The 20,034-nt window shown below is 42.2% G+C and overlaps 1 protein-coding gene across 7 annotated transcripts in view; it reads right to left on the bottom strand.

Moving 5' to 3' along the window:
- The window catches only part of fcho2 (FCH and mu domain containing endocytic adaptor 2), a 104,943-nt gene that overhangs the window by 35,427 nt on the left and 49,482 nt on the right, over positions 1–20,034 (bottom strand). For all 7 annotated transcript variants that reach the window (XM_076988322.1, XM_076988319.1, XM_076988323.1 and 4 more), the window contains exons 5-7: positions 13,952–14,104; positions 6,499–6,603; positions 5,502–5,600 (exon numbers count right to left, since the gene is read on the bottom strand). In XM_076988322.1, coding sequence (XP_076844437.1) covers positions 5,502–5,600; positions 6,499–6,603; positions 13,952–14,104 — 357 coding nt within the window. The remainder of the gene's footprint in view (positions 1–5,501; positions 5,601–6,498; positions 6,604–13,951; positions 14,105–20,034) is intronic.

Genomic DNA, 20,034 nt, shown 5'->3' with positions numbered 1-20,034 from the left:
GGAGATCTTGCCTGGTTCCAGTACCCAAGAAACCGCACCCCAGTGAGCTCAATGACTTCAGGCCAGTCACTCTTACATCACACATCATGAAGACCCTGGAACGTCTGCTTCTACACCAGCTCAGACCCAAGGTTCAACATGCAATGGACCCTCTGCAGTTTGCCTACAGAGAAAAAGTGGGGGTGGAGGATGCCATACTGTATTTTCTTCACCAGACCCACTCTCACCTGGACAGGGGGCAGTGCAGTGAGAGTCATGTTTTTTTTAACTTTTCCAGCACCTTCAACACCATTCAGCCCCTCCAACTAAGGAGGATGAAGGTGGATCTGTACCTAATCTCCTGGATCACTGACTACCTCACTGGCAGACCTCAGTACATCAGGCTGAAGGACTGTACATCAGAGACTGTGGTCAGCAGCACAGGAGCTCCACAGGGGACTGTACTCTCTCCATTCCTCTTCACAATCTACACCTCAGACTTTCAGTACAACTCCGAGACGTTCCACATACAGAAGTTTTCGGACGATACTGCCATTGTGGCCTGTGTACAAGGAGGACAGGAGGAGGAGTACAGACACCTTGTGGGTGACTTTGTGGCATGGTGCAATAGGAACAACCTGCTGCTAAACACCTCCAAGACCAAGGAGATGGTGGTGGACTTCCACAGGACCAGACCACCCACACAGCCTGTCTCTATTGAGGGGGTTGATGTGGAGACGGTTAAGACCTACAGGTATCTCGGACTACACCTGGATGATAGGTTGGACTGGTCAACCAACACAGACATCCTGTACAGAAAGGGGCAGAGCTGGCTCTACTTTCTGAGGAGGCTGGGGTCTTTCAACATCTGTAGGAAGCTCCTTCAGATGTTCTATCAGACTGTGGTGTCCAGCTGTCTCTTCTACGCTGTGGTGTGCTGGGGAGGGAGTATGAAAAAGAGGGACGAGATGCGACTGGACAGGCTGGTCAGGCATGCAGGGTCTGTAGTTGGTGTGGAGCTGGACTCTGTGGTTACGGTAGCAGAGAGGAGAACACTGCACAAACTGCTCTCCATCATGGAAGATGATGGTCACCCACTGCACACCATCATTATGGACCAAAGGAGCAAGTTCAGTGGCAGGTGCCTGTCACAGAGGAGCTCTACAGACAGACTCAGGAAATCCTTTGTCCCGAGAGCCATTAGACTCTTCAACTCCTCCCAGTGGAGATGAAAGAGGGAGGAGGACAGATGAGGAACGAGTCTCTTCTGTTTTACAACAGTTTATTTATTTATTTGCTACCTGCACTATGACTATCTGCCCTTCTGGACACTGGTCATTTTACTGAATGTCCCAAACATTTTTTTTACTGTATGTCTCATACATTCACACTCCTGGACACTGACACTTTACAGTACATCCCGTACATTTGCACTACTGGACATGGCACATACTAGTTTCAGTTTTACCGAATTTTGGGATACTTGCACACTTGTATAGTCTTTGAATTGTTTGTGAATGTCATAAGTTGTGGTTAAAATTTTTTGCACCTCTACAGTTGTATTTTTTATTACTGTGATTTTTATGACTGTGACTTTTTGTTTACCACTCTTATTACTGTGATTTGTACTACCCTGGGGTGGGTTTCCCGATAACGAACGATCTTAGAAAGTTACGAACAACTTTAAGAACGATGTAACTTTAAGAACGCCAAATTTACGAGTGTTTCCCAAAAACCTCCATAGTCTCCAAATTTACCAACGAGTTCTAAGTAGTTCTTAGTAGACTCTGCCTCTGCATCTGCACTGGAAATGCTCCACTAGTCGAAAACCGAAACACCAATTTGCATACATTTTTTCATTACTACGCCACAAAGGTATCATTGGAAAATGGAAGTTCCTCACATTCAGAAAAAAAAACAAAAAAAACTAGTCAAGTCAAAAATAAGGGGACAGAACTAAGAAAAGAAAAGGATTAAGACTGTTGGAGGTCAAATGTCTACAAGTGTCTTTACTGTTGAGGAAGAGAAGGCACTGGGGGTACTGGGCGCCACAGCTACTGAAGGGATACCAGGGGATTTGATACAGGAGTATATAGCTTCAGAGTGGATACCCACTGTCAGCTTGTGCATGTCCACCATCAAATGCACCGTCCCTAGCCATCTGACACACTCCGGAATTGGCCCAGATAAAGGAGTCATGAGTACTCCTAGGCCAATTGGCCACAATGTCCATAAAGAGGCCTTGGTGGTTGTATATTACTTGTATATTCAAAGCAGAGAAGCCTTTAGAGCAGATGTAGATGTAGGCTGGGAGTGTGTATGGGGACGAATGTTTACAATTGCATGAAAACCAATTTTGTATAGCAAAGTTCTAGGAAATGCAGCACTATATATATATATATATATATATATATATATATATATATATATATATATATATAATTTAGGGATGTGGAGATTCATCGATTCACATCGGTGAATCGGTACACATGTCTGCGATGCGACTGCATCGGTAGATTCAACGTGCATCGAGTTTAATTTGCGGGCGAATTCACGATGCATCGCCTTCAGTGAGGCGGTCACGCAATCTGCAAACAATGCCGTGGGGCTAAATACGTTAGTAGCACAACGAACCTGGCAACACGCATGAAAAGACGGCACGGTGTGGACATCTCTGCGGCCGCTACCCCCTCGTAACCCCCCCGCTCAACAACTTACGTTCGTGAGTGTGTCGCATCGCATCTGTATCGCATCGCATCGACAAGGGGTTTCAGAGTATTGCAGTTATATCGCATCGTTGGCAGTGTATCGAGATGTGTATCGAATCTAGCTTAGTGGTGACGATATACATCCCTAATATATATATATATATATTAGTGGTGGGACTTTAACACGTTAATTTCGATTAATTAATTACAGGAAAATTAACACACTAAAAAAATTAACGCATTTTAATGCATTTAACGCATGAGACACTTTTGCACTGTGGAATGTTTCTCAGTGCACGAGTTCCAGACATACAGATTATATGGACGCACAATAAGATCATGATGGAGATGACTGAAGAGGCCACGCGGGTGGATGGGAAAGTTAAATATAAGAAACTTCCAGATGGAAGTACAAACACAAATAGTGTTATTTGCACTTTATGTAGGAAGGAGTTCGCTTATCACAGGAGCACTTCCACCCTTCGTTACCACCTCAACGCAAAACATGTTGGGGCTAACACGCAGGTCAGTAATGATAACTTAGCTGCTAAATGTATTCCTAGTACGATAGGGTGAACAAACGTCCGTACTTAAAAAAAACCCGGGACGCCCGGGACATGATGTGAAATACGGACATGTCCCGGGCGTCCCGGGTTTTTTTTAAGTGAGGAAATGTCCTGGTTTTTAAATGACCTTCATTGGACCATTAAGACTGAATTAAACTTTCGCGAGTGGCCGTAGCGCGCGACTCCGCACACGTTTATACATGACGCGTCACATTATTTGCAATGTTGTTCGCTCTCTGTGGTCGAAGATAAAGGCTTACAAGAAGCGCTGCACATTGCGTCAACTGATGCAAGTTACGAACTACCGTCCAGAAAGACAATGTCGAAGAAAATCCAGCAGCTGTATGATGAGGAAAGGGAAGTAAAACAGATTATTGTGAAGAGCGCCACAAATGTGGCTCTGACTGGGGATCACTGGACCTCTGTTAGCAACAAGAATTATCTTGGTGTGGTGTGATCTATTGGTCTGTGTAGTAGACTGGTGGAAAAATAAACAAGATGTTGAAGTTTATGATTATGTTAATTGATTCATTCATCATTCAAACTTAAATTAATATTTCTCATGTTAAATACTGAAATGCGAATAAAATGCAATTAATTTCGATTAATTAATTACAAAGCTTCCGATTAATTTTTTTAATCGCATCCCACCCCTAATATATATATATATATATATATATATATATATATATATATATATATATATATATATATATATATATATATATATTGCTGCATTTCCTAGGACTTTGCTAAATATATATATATTTTTTTGCTGCATGGCGAAGCAATGATTTAGTAACAGCATACACACATTTAGATACATCAGCTTGTGGCATAAAATTGGAGGGCTGTCAGTAATTGCATCGTGGAGCTAAGGGCAAAATTCTACATTCAGACGAACTACATGGCTTCGTGGATTACGTCGTCTTCTTAAATTATATCTTCTATTCAAAGCCAGTACTCTGAAGAGCTGCCATGTTCATCACACAAGCACAATTGCTAGCCTTAATCAAAGTTACTTATATGTGCTGCCGATTAATCGACCCATTTTATTGGTTAAGTTAAAACAAGCTTAATAGGCCAACTTGTGTCCATTTCTTTGCAAAGAATACATGAATTGTCAAAGTCTGAAACACTATTAATAGCACGATGATGAACGAAGAGATTTAATTAAATATTGGGAACATATCAACTAATGCTAAATAATTCGAGGTAGTACATTTGATTTTTGTTGACAATGTGGTATAGGCGACGTAATTACTTCAAAAGAAAATAGGCTACTAGGCTAATTATACACAAAAACGCAAATGTTGTAATGCTGTGATTAAAACCAGCGCGAGTGAAATTAGCACCTCTATCCCTTTTGATGTAGAACTGCACGCGAGCTTCGAGTTAAGAAGTACTTAGTGAGTTACAAATGGGTCTGGAGATTCTTAAGTTACAAACGACTATAAGAACGATGTAAGTTATGAAGTGTTTCGGGAAACACTCATAAATTTAAGAATATTCTTAAGTACGAGGTTGCGAAGTACTTAGAGTTATGAACATTTCAGGAAACCCACCCCTGTTGTATTGTGTAACTGCTACTGGCTGCTAAATTTCCTTTTTCAATAAAGGAATAAAGTATATACCTACCTACCCAGTAAGGAGAAATTTGAAGGCTACAAGTAGGAAATATGAGAAGCATTTCCATGGTGTGTATTCCAACAAGGATAGTGCAAAATAACTAGATTTACAAGCAGATACTCTGAAAGTGGCTCACACTGTGGGAAATGGATGTTAACCAATGTAAGTGGAATGATGAGCAAGATGCAGTGCAGGCTAAAGGTTTCTGTAGTGTGATCGAGCAGACACTGCATATTTGAAGTTAAATGACACAGTAGGGCAAAAAGCAAGGATCGCAGGACTGTAGGTTGTTTGGAACTGGTAGTACCAAGTACAAATCAATGGTGCCAATTAAAGTGGGGCTGAGAATGGCCTTGGTCACTGTGGAGTCCATTTAGAATTTTATGGTTTAAGCATTAATTGACTGCGAGAGGGCAGTGGTAAATATGTGGAGTTTATTTCAATGTGTGATGATGGTATCCAAAGTCTATTTGGTACTGTTGAGCATGCATTAAAAGTGTCAATGCGGCTGGGTACGGCCTTAATGACCAGAGAGGCCAATGTGAAAATGTAAAATTCAAATTGTAAGAGAGACTATAGTGTGTGTATGTATGGGGTGTGTGGGAGTGTGTGTACTCACCTCTTCAATCTGTTTGTGCGTCTCCCCAATCGAGTAAGCATATGATTGAATGATCTCCTTCATATGCAAGACATGGCTTTCCTCAATGTCTTGGAATTTCTGATGAAACAATGACAACTCCAAATAAACACATTGAATTAAACAGTGTTCATTTTTTCAAAACAGATTTTTTAGAACTATATTTATGCTTTTCACACAAATTTTAAATACAGGGTATTTAAAACTACTGCTATTTTTCCAGCTGTATCAAGTCATTTGTTCTATGGGCAATATGGAATGAAGCAGGTCATTTTTTGAACATTGATGATGAATGCCTCATCTTGAGTCAATTACTACTTAATACCACGTAATGTGAATAGTTTAATTATTACCAGTTATTAACAGCAGTTCTATCATTCTACAAGTAGAGTGTGTGTGGGGGTGTGCACGTGCATATGTGAGAGCAGTACTTTTCTGTTGTTGGCACTTCCTGTAAACCATGTGTTTGGGTGGTCTGAGAAGACACAGCAGAAATAAAGAAAGTGTGCGCATGCATGTGTGTGTGTGTGTGTGTGTGTGTGTGTGTGTGTGTGTGTGTGTGTGTGTGTGTGTGTGTGTGTGTGTGTGTGTGTGAGTGCATGTGTGTGGTGAGGGGGAGAGAGAGAGTGCACTGGTTTCATGGCTGATCTGATGTTTACTTTCTTCTTAGACTGACAGTTTGGGTTTTGGCAGCCATGTGGATATGAGAGGAAACAGGTGAAAGCACGAATAAACCATTGGAAACAGGATAATTACAGTATGAAGATGAGCATGCATAACCACGGAAACAAATGCATTTGAGAGTGTACATCTGATTTTGATATAGATGATCAACTCAGATGGTTCCAATTACAAAAGGCACATTGATCCCATTACAGAGGAAAAAGCACATCCCGCCTATGATATACAAACCAGCGCGCGCGCACACACGCACGCAAAGCAGACACGCCCAAAAGAGATAACATACACACATACATACCTGTGCTGTCTCTGCCATTTTCTGCTCAAATTCAGTCTTGCTGCTGCTATATTTCTCAACGTATGACTTGTAAGTCTCTGTGGCTTTCTTCACTTTCACTCCAGCCTGTCCAGAGAGAAGAGACCACACACTCGGTCTTTAACACAGTCTTTCTGTTTAAGGTCTGAATAAAGGGAGCAGCACCAGACTTTAGGAAAGTCTAGAGTCTGTGAAAAAATGTATCACACCTTCAAAGTGAAATCGTGTGACATGTATGAGGGTGTCTGAGGATGTTTACAAGTGCATACAAGTGTCTCCGAACCTTGTGAATCATGAGTGTGGGTATATTTATGTGTGTCATATATTATATATATATATATATATATATATATATATATATATATATATATATATATATATATATATATATATATATATATTAGTGGTGTCAATTCCAGGTTCCGCAATTAAAAGTCCTCACCAGGATTTTGCTCAAGCTTGCTAAATTTTCTAATTAGCAATCCAGGTAAAATTAGTGGAATCAACACAATCCAGGAAGCCTGAGCAAAGTCCTGGTGAGGACTTTTAATCGCGGAACCTGCATATATATATATATGCATGCACATGTGTGTATGTGAGTTTATGAATGCACGTGTGTGTATGGGTGTGTATGTATGTATGTAGGTTTGTGGGGGGGTGTGTATGTATGTACATACGCGTGTGTGGGTGTGTATATACACTGACCGGCCACTTTATTAGGTACACTTTGCTAGTACCGGGTTGGACCTCCTTTTGCTTTCCAAGTCAAAGCCAAATTTATTTATATAGAGCTTTTTACAACACATGTAATCACAAAGCACCTTTCAATTGTATGGGTCCAGATCCCTAATGAGAAAGCCAAAGGCGACCTCCCTATGATGGTGGGGAATAGGAAGAAACCTCGGGGGGACCAAGACTCAAAAGGGAACCCATCCTCCATTGGGTGGCCCGTTACTACAAATCTGTATTTATGGTCAAAAGGTGGTTCTATAGTTATAGTTATGGTTCTAGTTCCCCGGCCAAGTAGTCACAGTCCCTTCAGTGCAGATGGTGAGCCTCAGGTAGGAGCTAGCATCAGCACAACCTCTTGCGGCAATGGCACATCCAACCCCGGCCTTCAGAACTGCTTAAATTTTTTCGTGGCATACACCACCGCTCAAAAGTTTAGGATCACTTACAAATTTCCTTCTTTTTGAAAGAAAAACAAATTTTCATGCAATTCACAAACAATTTTGTCCATTTCACAATTAATTTAAGTGTATCAGATGATTTTTAAAGAATAAAAATGTTTGTATTAAAGCTTATTTTTGTATAGAGGCTTATTTAGCATATAGTCCTATTATTAGCAATTCTCAGTCCTCTGAGAATTTTTTAGAGACCAGTCAGTCCAATGTTGTGTTAAGGAAGGAAGGCTACTCAATGCAAGATATTGCCAAGAAACTGAAATTCTCTTACCATGCTGTTAACTACTCCCTTCAAAGAGTGACACAAATTGGCTCCAACAAGGACAGAAAAAGCAGTGGGAGGCCCCGATGCACAACTGTGCAAGAAAATAAATATCTAGAGTGTGTAGTTTGAGACAAAGATGCCTCACAGACCGTCAACTGATAGCTGCACTAAATGGAACCCGTCAAAACACCAGTATCAGCATCAACGGTCAAGAGGCGATTTCATGATGCTGAACTTCATGGTAGAACTGGCAAGAAAAAGCCATACCTCATACTGGCCAACAAAAAGAAAAGTGATGGGCAAAGAGAAAAGACATTGAACACGAAGATTGGAAGACGGTGTTGTGGACAGATGAGTCCAAGTTTCAAGTCTTTGGATCAAACAGAGGAACATTTGTGAGGCGTAGGACCAATGAAAGATGCATGACCAATGCGTAATGGCATCTGCCAAGCATGGTGGAGGCAGCGTGTTGGTCTGGGGATGCTTTGGAGGTGGTAAAATTGGAGAGTCAAAGGGATTTTGAAGAAAAAGGCTACCACAAGATTTTGAAACACCATGCCACACCCTGTAGACAGTGCTTGATTGGGGCCAATTTCATCCTACAACAGGATAATGACTCCAAGCACACCTCCAGATTGGGTCAGCAATATTTAAGAAATAAGCAGTCACAACTGGAATTCTGACTGTAATTGTAGAATGGCCTGCACAGTCTCCGGATATGAATCCTACTGAGCTGTTGTGGGAGCAGCTTGACCGTATGGTACGGAGAAAGACTGCATCAAGCCAATCCATGTTGTAGGACATGCTACAGAAAGCATAAGGTGAAATCACATCAGATTACCTCAAAAAGTTGACAGCTAGAATGCCTAGAGCAGGGATGGGCAACTGGCGGCCAGCGGGCCGCACACGGCCCTCGTCCTCACTCAGTGCGGCCCGCAAATAGATCAATAATAATTTAATAATTAAAAGGAAAAAAAAAAAACCGATAGAGCAGGACTTTTTTGTTCTTGTCATGTCGGGCTACGCCCCCCTCTCCCGTGTCAGTGTTGTTCCTTGCCCGGTTATCCCACCCTGCGTGTCTGTTGTCCTGGTTTCCCTCTGTCTGCCACGGCCGTTGTGTCATTGTGTCTAGTTTAGTCCTGTGTACTTGTATCTCTGTGTTTCGCCCGTTGTCGGTTATTTGTGGTTTGTTCGGTTTTGTGGATTATCTGTCATCGCTGTTCTGGTATTTTCCGTCTCCGTTGTGTTTCTCCGTTGTGAATGGCTCTCCTGTTACGACTCCTGCCTGTCCTGGTGACCACTTGGACGGCTCTCCCGTTTTGACCCGTGCCTCTACAAACGACTTTGCCTATGGAATTCCCCTTAATAAATCTCGCTCTTCTCAGCGTTTGTGTCCGCCTCCTCGCTCCGCAGCGCGCTACGTGTTACAGTTCTTTGATATAAAGGAGTTCAAATTCCTTTTTTTTTTATTAAGCAAATGTTTTGTCTTTGTTGCTTATTAAGGACATGTTAATGCATTTATATGCATAAAATAGATGTATGTTGGTGCAATAAACATACAGATCTGAATTCATTTAAAATGTGTTCTTATTGAGAATAATTTGTAGTGTCTTTCATATCCAATTATTTGAAGAGCGTGGTCATGTGGCCCTCCAATAATAGTGCTGAAAAAATGTTGGCCCTTTGTCATGGAAGTTGCTCATCCCTGGCCTAGAGTGTGCTAGGCTGTAATTGATTCAAAAGATGGCTTCTTTGATGGAGGCCAAATTTGAAGTACACAGTCATCATTTTCATTAACCTGGCCACTAGGGTGCACACACCAGTGTATTTTAGTGCCGGTCCCAAGCCTGGATAAATAGGGAGGGTTGCGTCAGGAAGGGCATCTGGTGTAAAAACTGCGCCAAATCAAATGATGCGGATCAAAAACAAATTCCATACCATATCGGTCGAGGCCCGGGTTAACCACGACCACCACTGGTGCTGTTGTCCAATAGGGCATTAGCGGAAATTGGACTACTGTTGGGACAAGGAGGAGGAGGAGAGGGGGGAATAGGGTTCTGAAGATGAAGGAGAGGAGGCAGAGCAGGAAGGTGGAGGTTAGAGTTGGTACGTTGAATGTGGGGTCTATGACAGGTAAAGGGAGAGAGCTAGCTGATGCAATGGAGAGGAGCAAGATAGATATACTGTGTGTACAGGAGACCAAGTGGAAGGGGAGCAAGGCCAGGAGCATTGGTGGTGGCTTCAAACTCTTCTAACATGGTGTAGACAGGAAGAGAAATTGAGTAGGGGTAATCCTGAAGGATGAGTTTAGTAAGAGTGTAGTGGAGGTAAAGAGAGTAAGTGACAGGGTGATCTGTGTAAAGTTAGAGATTGATGTGGTGATGATGAATATCATCAGTGATTATGCTCCTCAGGTAGGTTGTGATGTGGAGGAGAAAGAAGAATTCTGGAGAGAGTTAGATGAAGTTGTTTTGCAGGTTCCTAAAGAAGAGAGAGTGATTATTGGAGCAGATTTAAATGGACATGTTGGTGGAGGGAACAGTGGTGATGAGGAGGTGTTGGGTAGATATGGTGTTAATGAAAGGAATACAGAAGGACAAATGGTGGTAGATTTTGCTAAAAGGATAAAAATGGCTGTTGTTAACACTTTAAGAAAAAGGAAGAGCACAGGGTAACGTATAAGAGTGGGGGAAGATGCACACAGGTCGACTATATCCTCTGTAGGAGACGAAACCTGAGAGAGGTTAGTGATTGCAAGGTGTTACCAGGGGAGAGTGTAGCTAAACAGCATAGGATGGTGATATGTAGGATGGTTTTGGAGGTGAAGAAGAGGAAGAGAGTGAGAGTGGAACCTAAGATCAGGTGGTGGAAGTTAAAGGATGAGGACTGTGGTGTAAAATTCAGGGATGAGGTGAGGCAGGTACTGGGTAATGATGGTGGTGTTCTGGATACCTGGGATGAGACTTCAAATGCAGTGAGGGATGTGGCTAGGAAGGTACTTGACCTCAGGACAGAGGAAGATAGACAATGAGTCGTGGTGGTGGAATGAGGAAGTTCAGGAAAGTTTGAGAGGAAAGCGGTTGGCTAAAAAGAATTGGGATTTTCAGCGAGATGAAGAAAGTAGACAGATGTACAAGGAGATGTGTCGTAAGGCAAAGAGAGCAGTGGCAGGAGCTAAAGAGAAGGCATATAGCAAGCTGTATGAGAAGTTGGACACTAAGGAAGGGGAAAAGGATCTGTACAGATTGGCCAGAGAAACCGTGATGGGCAGGATGTGCAGCAGGTTAGGATGATAAAGGATGAAGATGGAAATGTGTTGTCTGGTGAGGAGAGTGTCTTGGGAAGGTGGAAGGAATATTTGAATCAAGAGAATGAAAGGTAAAGAAGGTTAGAAGAGGTAGAGGTTGTGAATCAGGTAGTGCCTCAGGTGAGCAAGGAGGAAGTAAGGGCTGCAATTCGGAGAATGAAGTGTGGTAAGGCAGTTGGACTGGATGATATTCCAGTGGAGGCATGGAAATGTTTGGGAGAGACAGCAGTGGAGTTCTTAACTGGGTTATTTAACAGAATCTTGGAGGGTCAGAAGATGCCTGAGGAGTGAAGACGAAGCAGAATGGTTTCATGCCAGCTAAGTGCACCACAGATGCTATGTTTGCTTTGAGAGTGTTAATGGAGAAGTATAGGGAAGGACAGTTCGACAGACTGACGAACGAGGTTAGGCAGGAATCCCCTTGGACTATGATGTTTGCTGAAGACATTGTGATCTGTAGTGAGAGTAGGGAGCAGGTGGAGGTGAGCTTGGGAAGATGGAGATATGCTTTGGAGAGCAGGGGAATGAAAGTGAGCAGGAGTAAAACAGAGTACATGTGTGTGAATAAGAGGGCAGGCGGTGGACAGGTCCAGTTACAAGGAGTTGATTTGGTGAAGGTTGACGAGTTTACCTACTTAGGGTCGAGGGTACAGAGTAATGGAGGAAGTGAAAGAGAGGTAAAGAAGAGAGTGCAGGCAGGGTGGTGTGGATGGCATAAAGTGTCTGGGGTGATCTGTGATAGAAGGGTGTCAGCTAGAATGAAAGGAAAGATCTATAGGACAGTAGTGAGACCTGCTATGTTGTATGGACTGGAGACAGTGGCACTGACAAAGAGACAGGTGAGGAAGATGGAGGTGTCTGAGATGAAGATGTTGAGATTCTCATTTGGAGTGACAAGGAAGGATACGATCAGAAATGAGATTATTAGAGGATCAGCACATGTAGCATGTTTTGGAGATGAAGTTAGAGAAGCGAGATTGAGAGGTATATTGGTAGGAGGGTCTTGAGGATGAAACTTCCAGGCAAGAGGAGGAGAGGTAGACCTAAGAGGAGGTTTATGGATGCAGTGGTAGAGGATATGAGAGTGGCTGGTGTGTCAGTGGAGGACACTCAGGACAGGGCCAGATGGAGGAGTTTGGTCCTCTGTGGCGACCCCTAAACGGGAATTGCCGAAAGAAGAAAACAATCATCATTTTCATTAAAATCAATATTTCTTACTCTAACAATGTCTGCATGTCCTGTTTTTTTTTGCTTTATTTCATAATCTTAAGTGTGTTTCCATTGAAAACAAGAAAATTTCACTGTGATCCTAAACTTTTGAGCAGTAGTGTAGATACAACAAGGCACTGGAAACATTCCTCAGAGAGTCTGGTCCATATTGATATGAAAGCATCACGCAGTAGCTGCAGATTTGTCCGCTGCACATCCATGATGTGAATCTCCCGTTCCACCACATCCCAAAGGTGCTCTATTGGATTGAGATCTGGTGACTGTGCAGGCCATTTGAGTACAAGCCATTCGTGTTCAAGAAACCAGTCTGAGATGATTCGCACTTTATGAAATGGCACGTTATCCTGCTGGAAGTAACCATCAGAAGATGGGTACACTGTAGTCATAAAGAGACGGACATGGTCAGCAACAATACTCCAGTAGGATGTGGCATTGACACAATGCTCAATTGGTACTAATGGGCCCAAAGTGTGCCAGGAAAATATCCCCCTCACCATTGCACCACCAACACCAGCCTAAACCGTTGATACAAGGCAGGATGGATCCATGATTTCATGTTGTTGACACCAAATTCTGACCCTACCGTCTGAATGTCGCAGCAGAAATCAAGACTCACCAGACCAGGCAACATTTTTCCAATATTCTGTTGTCCAATTTTGGTGAGCCTGTGAAAATTGTAGCCTCAGTTTTCTGTTCTTAGCTGACAGGAGTGGCACTCGGTGTGGCCTTCTGCTGCTGTAGCCCATATGTCTCGAGATTTGATGTGTTGTGCACAGAATTGCTCTTCTGCATGCCTCAATTGTAATGACCAGTTATTTGAGTTACTGTTGCCGTTCTATCAACTTGAACCAGTCTGGCCATTCTCCTCTGACCTCTGGCACCAACAAGGCATTTGCAGCCACAGAACTACCGCTCACTGGATATTTTCTCTTTTTCAGACCATTCTCTGTAAATCCTGGATTATGGATTATAACCCTGGATTATGGTTATGCGTGAAAATCACAGTAGATCAGCGGCAGTATTTTGAAATACTCTGAACAGCCTGTCTGGCACCAACAACCATGCCACGTTCAAAATCACTTAAATCACCTTTATTCCCCATTCTGATGCTCAGTTTGAACTGCAGCAGATTGTCTTGGCCATGTCTACATGCCTTAATGCTGTGACTGGCTCATTCGACGTTTGCATTAATGAGCAGTTGGACAGGTGTATCACAAAGTGGCCGGTGAGACTATGTATGTACGTACATGCATGCGTGTGCGGGTGTGTATGCATGCATGCGTGTGTGGGTGTGTATGCATGCATGTGTGTGGGTGTGTATGCATGCATGCGTGTGGGTGTGTATGCATGCGTGTGGGTGTGTATGCATGCATGCGTGTGGGTGTGTATGCATGCGTGTGGGTGTGTATGCATGCGTGTGGGTGTGTATGCATGCGTGTGGGTGTGTACCTTGTCCAGGTCTCTCTGGGTGGCACCCTCTTTGCGCAGGCGCTCCAGTTCCAGGCTCTTGTTGTTGTAGTTCTCCTTACTTTTTTGGAGCACCTGCGCCACGCTCTGTATGTTCTGCACTGCCTCCAGTGTGGACGACACCTCCTCTTTAGTCTGAGAAGAACAGTTTTGTGAGACCTGCACCTGATCATGCACTTTCCCTTGTCCTGGTCTGGGACAAATATTCAAGGATCACTAGTAGGGCTAACAGTGGATGACAGCTTGTGGGGTCCAGTTAACATGATAGCCATACTGGAATAATCTGGTATGTTTGACACTAATCCCTAATCTACTGTATTTGTAGCATATGGACACAGACAATAATTAGCAAATGTTTCTCAGTACCCAAGTCCAGGAATGGAAGAGAATGGGTAACCAACCGAGTGAACATATTCATAATGTAAATACAAAGGTAGTTGCTGAATTTCATCAATACATCCTTGAAATATATTTATATTATTATAATTTACAGATATTTCAAACACTTTTTTGCACTTAAAGAATCATATCTCTCCAAGCATTAATTATATAGCATCTAAGTACAAATACTTTGACTAAAGAATTCACAAAAGCGAGCTACAAAATACACATTTCTCATAAATGTTTATTAACTTCCAGATATCCATTTCAAATGTATTTTAAATCTACTTATTTGTTCATTCTTTGTTAAGTAAGGGGAATTCATTAGTATTATTGTTCATGTTAAATGACTACATCCTGCAAATGTGGTAGATATAGACCGAAAAATGTTTTGATTCAATATAAGCAGCATTAGCATACTTCTGAGGCTCCACTATACTTAGGGAGCTTTTAGGATTTGCCTTAAACGCTTTTTATACCAAGACCAACAATGAATGGGAAAGCCATGAAAACATCCATCAGACACTAATAACTGCTTTATAATCAATCAAACTGTGGTTGTGGTTGTAGTTCCCATACCAGCCAGTCAGAGTCTATGGAGAATTTTGTTAGTGAATATTGTGCAGTTTTTGTTTACTTCTTTGCAATAAAAAGAGAGATTTAAATTGGCCACATATATTTGTAAAATAAGGGGCATTTCTGTGATTTATCTTGTAAGAAAGCCTCTGTGTAATTTGCCCTATGAGACTAGGAGTAATGATATTTTCTAACGAGACCTTCTGTGTTGAAATGACTTGGAAACCCATGGAAAAGACATAGGGGGGACAGAGAGAGAAAGGTGTGCGCAGAGAGGGCAGGGTGTGTGTGTGTGCGCGTGCAGAGAGGCCATGGTGTGTGTGTGTGCGCGCAGAGAGGCCATGGTGTGTGTGTGTGCGTGCAGAGAGGGCATGGCGTGTGTGCAGAGAGGGCATGGTGTAGGTGCAAAGTCTTACATGCACACACACACACACACACACACACACACACACACACACACACACACACACACACACACACACACACACAAGGCAGCACCTCTGATGCAAAGATAATGTCTTATTATGTTTTTTTTAATCAGGGCACATAGCTTGGCTTGTATATTTTAATTTGAGTAACTGAAGTGAGCACTGTCCAAATGCTTCTCCACTCTACATACAGGCAGGACATGTAGTAGGACCTGCAACTCAAAGGTTTTCCTTTTGTGAAAAAACAAATTTCTTCCTCTTCTGTTATTCTAGGGGAAATGAACAAATAAACTGGCTGAACCATGGCAGTCTCTGAGCCATCCAATAGAAAGTAGCACGTGCTTCACCTGAGCACGTGCTTACAGTGTACGTGTTTACAGAATTACAGTATAATTCACTGTAAGCACATGACATCAGCCAGTATAACAAATTTAAGGCTCATCATGTACTGTGGTGGGCCACATCTATCAAAATGAGGATAAATCAAATTAGGATAATGAGAGAGTCAAATACCTTATTTAAATATTTTCTCATATTTTAGGCCTTTTCAGGCTTTTAGTTTTTTTGTGTTCCACACAAGCAGGCACAGTGGGTGAAAAAGTTTATATATTTAAAAGGTAAAGACATGAATAAGATTGTTATTATATTAGTTTATAAACTAACCCTGCTGTGTTGTGGTAGTGAGGATAATATGTAGAACAGTGGTAAAATCAAACACTGCGTCCTTTCATGAGGGCATTTCATCAAGGGAAATCTTTCCAAACTGAAGCACACACTGAGCAGGGAAACAATTTTGTTTGAACAAGGCTAAAAATATTTCAGGCACTGCATCTCATTGTATAGGCATAGAGGACAAGTATCAGCTACAAAGAGTTACACCCCAACCTGGACCAGCAGGTGAAGCAGAAATAATTGTGTGTTGCAGCTAAGCTTTTGAGAAGCTAGCAAACAGGATCTATACCTTGCCAGTCAGTCTGCCAATGAATGTCAGGGTCAATATTAATAATAAAATATAGCCGCAAGCGGCAATTGGCGGGTTCACACACCAATAGGCATTTTGGCCTCAATAGGCAAAAGGAAGCCCAAAAGGTCCTTTAGACCTAAAAGTGAAAAGAAGCTGTTTGGGTTTGGCCAGTGTGTGCTCTACAGATAGAGTGTGATGACATCTGCGTGTGTCAGAAAGGGAGACACAAAAATAGCACATCTGGCTAGGGCTGCATCTATGTGAACAGTAAAGGAAGGCCTGCACTTGTCTATACATGATTGGGCCTGTATATTACTGACAGAGAGAGATTGAGGGAGCCAGAGACTATGTTTTGTTATTTCACTCCTTGTACACCTAGCACGCCTAACATGACTGCCCGTGTATTCAATGTATGAATGTAGTCTGCAAAGCCTGGCATTACATGACTGACATGACTGGCATGACTGACATAACTGGCATGACTGTAATGATTTGATGATTTGACTGACATGACTGATAGGACTGATGACTGGACTGAAATGATTGGCATGACATGACTTACATGACTGGCAGAACATGACTTACATGACTGGCATCACTGACATGACTGATATAACTGACATGACTGGACTGGCATGTCTGATATGACTGACATCACTGGTATGACTGACATATACTATACATATACTATAGATATGCATACAAACTATACATACATTTAGGTAGAAGTGTGTGTGTGTGTGTGTGTGTGTGTGTGTGTGGTAGTATATGTATTCAAACTATGACAACATATACTAATACATACATACATAAGTATACATAGAAACTATACATACATATAGGTATAAAGGTGTGTGTGTCTGTGTGTTTGTGTGAGAGAGAGACAAAAAAGAAGCCAAATGTCAGTTTGTATGAGCATGTGTTAGTCACTGGGATATGGGTGGGTATGGCTAGGGAAGTGTCATTGTGAATGCTATAGGAAGGCCTGCTTGCGCCTGTATGTGTGTGTGCCTGGTTAATAGACACAGAGAGACCTAGGTAGCCAGAGCAATGTTTACTTAGGGCACAGAGATGGGAGGGGGAATGTGGGTGAGAGTGTGAGAGAGACTGAGTGTGTGAGTTTCAGCCTGCGTGCGTGTGAGAAGGAGAAGGTGACAGAGGGACTTTACATGCATTTTTATGCATTGTATATAATACTGCACTGTAGAGCCATACGATAACCGATTTAGATGAAACTTGACAAATTTGTTCAGGATGGGATTCTGAATGGGCTTGTGCATTTTGGTCAGAATTGGATAAAATATGAAAGAGCTTCAAGAATATGAATATTATATGTATCGATGCTGTCCATTAAAAAAATATTTAGCAGGTATAAGTGTCCTAAAATCCAAAATCTTTGGATTGTTTTTTGATTTCACACTCTGTAGAGTATTATAAGACTTTGCTTGACATGATAGTATGAAAATCCTAGGAGGAGTATGAAAAGTGATGATTTCAAACTATTAATAACTGTAAATAAACTGTGCATTTTTTAATAGGACATGTAATGGGAAAGTTGTTCGCACTACTGCAAGGAATCAAAAGAGTCTAATTGCATGTTCCCAAGTGGAATTATGTAGGGGATATACTTGCTTTATTTGCAATAGCGCCCCCCAGTGGCCAATCGACACCCGGCTGGATTATGTCATAGAGGGTGTGCACTTGTCCACACCCAAGAGGTTTCGTGCAGATCGACCAATGGTAAGCCTGTCAAACGCGTGCCGATCACTGATTGGCCGATTACGTCAGCCATTTTGGAAGTATGGCATGTCTGCTTTAGGACCTGGTTCCCAGAGGCCCATAGATGATGTCTGCCAAGTTTCATGTGGATCGGCCAATCTGAGTGCATGGGGCAAATTTTTGCATGTTATAGCGCCCCCTAGCAGGTGAGGTATGGCAACCTCTGCGAGCTGCCCCAGACCCTCAGAGGGAAGCTGTCTGTGAAGTGTCATCTCATTGCATGTAAGTTTTCTGCAGTTAGAGCTTCATATGCGCAAAATTTACTATTGAGTTTACACCCTCTCATTTGATTGGCTTATACTGACTAGGTAGTGATGAAATTAGCATTTTTGCTGGATAGATTTTAAAGTTCAGACTCTTCTGAACGTTTTGATACCACATATGTGCATGTATGTGAAAAATCCAGGGACAAGTTTGGGCTCAAAGATGTGTGCGATTTTGCACATTATGCAAATTAACTCGAAATCTAAGTGGGCGGAGCTAAAGGGTCCTTGAGGCTTTTTTGTTTGGTTTGAGCCAAGGAATCCATCAGAAGTGGAATTTCGTTTCTATGACCTACGGTGTAGGAGATATGGACCAAAACACAAAATGCTGCGCTATAGCGCCACCATCAGGCCAATGTGGGTCATTGTCTGGGTTTCCCTCATTGCACCTCTGGTGCACCTGTCTGCCAAGTTTGGTGTTTCTGGGCCTTACGGTCTAGGCTGCAGTATGCGTTTTACAGCCTGAAAAATAATAATAATAAGAAAATAGCCGCAAGCGGCGATTGGCGGGTTCACACACCAATAGGCATTTTGGCCTCAATAGGCAAAAGGAAGCCCAAAAGGTCCTTTAGACCTAAAAGTGAAAAAAAGCTGTTTGGGTTTGGCCAGTGTGTGTCTACAGATGTAGAGTGTGATGACATCAGCGTGTGTCAGAAAGGGAGACACAAAAATAGCACATCTGGCTAGAGCTGCATCTATGTGAACAGTATAGGAAGGCCTGCACTTGTCTATACATGATTGGGCCTCTATATTACTGACAGAGAGAGATTGAGGGAGCCAGAGACTATGCTTTGTTATTTCACTCCTTGTACACGTAGCACGCCTAACATGACTGCCTGTGTATTCAAAGTATGAATGTAGTCTGCAAAGCCTGGCATGACTGACATGACTGGCATTACTGACATAACTGATATGACTGGCATGACTGGAATGACATCACTGGCATGACGAACAAAATTAACATGACTGATATGACTGACATAACTGGCATGACTGTAATGATTTGAAGATTTGACTGACAGGACTGATATGACTGGACTGAAATGATTGGCATGACATGACTTACATGACTGGCAGAACATGACTGGCATGACTGACATGACTGATATAACTGACATGACTGGACTGGCATGTCTGATATGACTGACATCACTGGTATGACTGACATATACTATACATATACTATAGATATGCATACAAACTATACATACATTTAGGTAGAAGTGTGTGTGTGTGTGTGTGTGTGTGGTAGTATATGTATTCAAACTATGACAACATATACTAATACATACATACATAAGTATACATAGAAACTATACATACATATAGGTATAAAGGTGTGTGTGTCTGTGTGTTTGTGTGAGAGAGAGACAAAAAAGAAGCCAAATGTCAGTTTGTATGAGCATCTGTTAGTCACTGGGATATGGGTGGGTATGGCTAGAGAAGTGTCATTGTGAATGCTATAGGAAGGCCTGCTTGCTCCTGTATGTGTGTGTGCCTGGTTAATAGACACAGAGAGATCTAGGTAGCCAGAGCAATGTTTACTTAGGGCACAGAGATGGGAGGGGGAATGTGGGTGAGAGTGTGAGAGAGACTGAGAGTGTGAGTTTCAGCTTGCGTGCGTGTGAGAAGGAGAAGGTGACAGAGGGACTTTACATGCATTTTTATGCATTG

The sequence above is a fragment of the Brachyhypopomus gauderio genome, unplaced genomic scaffold (genome assembly GCF_052324685.1).
Source record: "Brachyhypopomus gauderio isolate BG-103 unplaced genomic scaffold, BGAUD_0.2 sc61, whole genome shotgun sequence".
Classification (NCBI taxonomy): Eukaryota; Metazoa; Chordata; class Actinopteri; order Gymnotiformes; family Hypopomidae; genus Brachyhypopomus; species Brachyhypopomus gauderio.
Note: the sequence above shows the minus strand (reverse complement) of the source record. Positions and strands in the feature narration are given on the sequence as shown.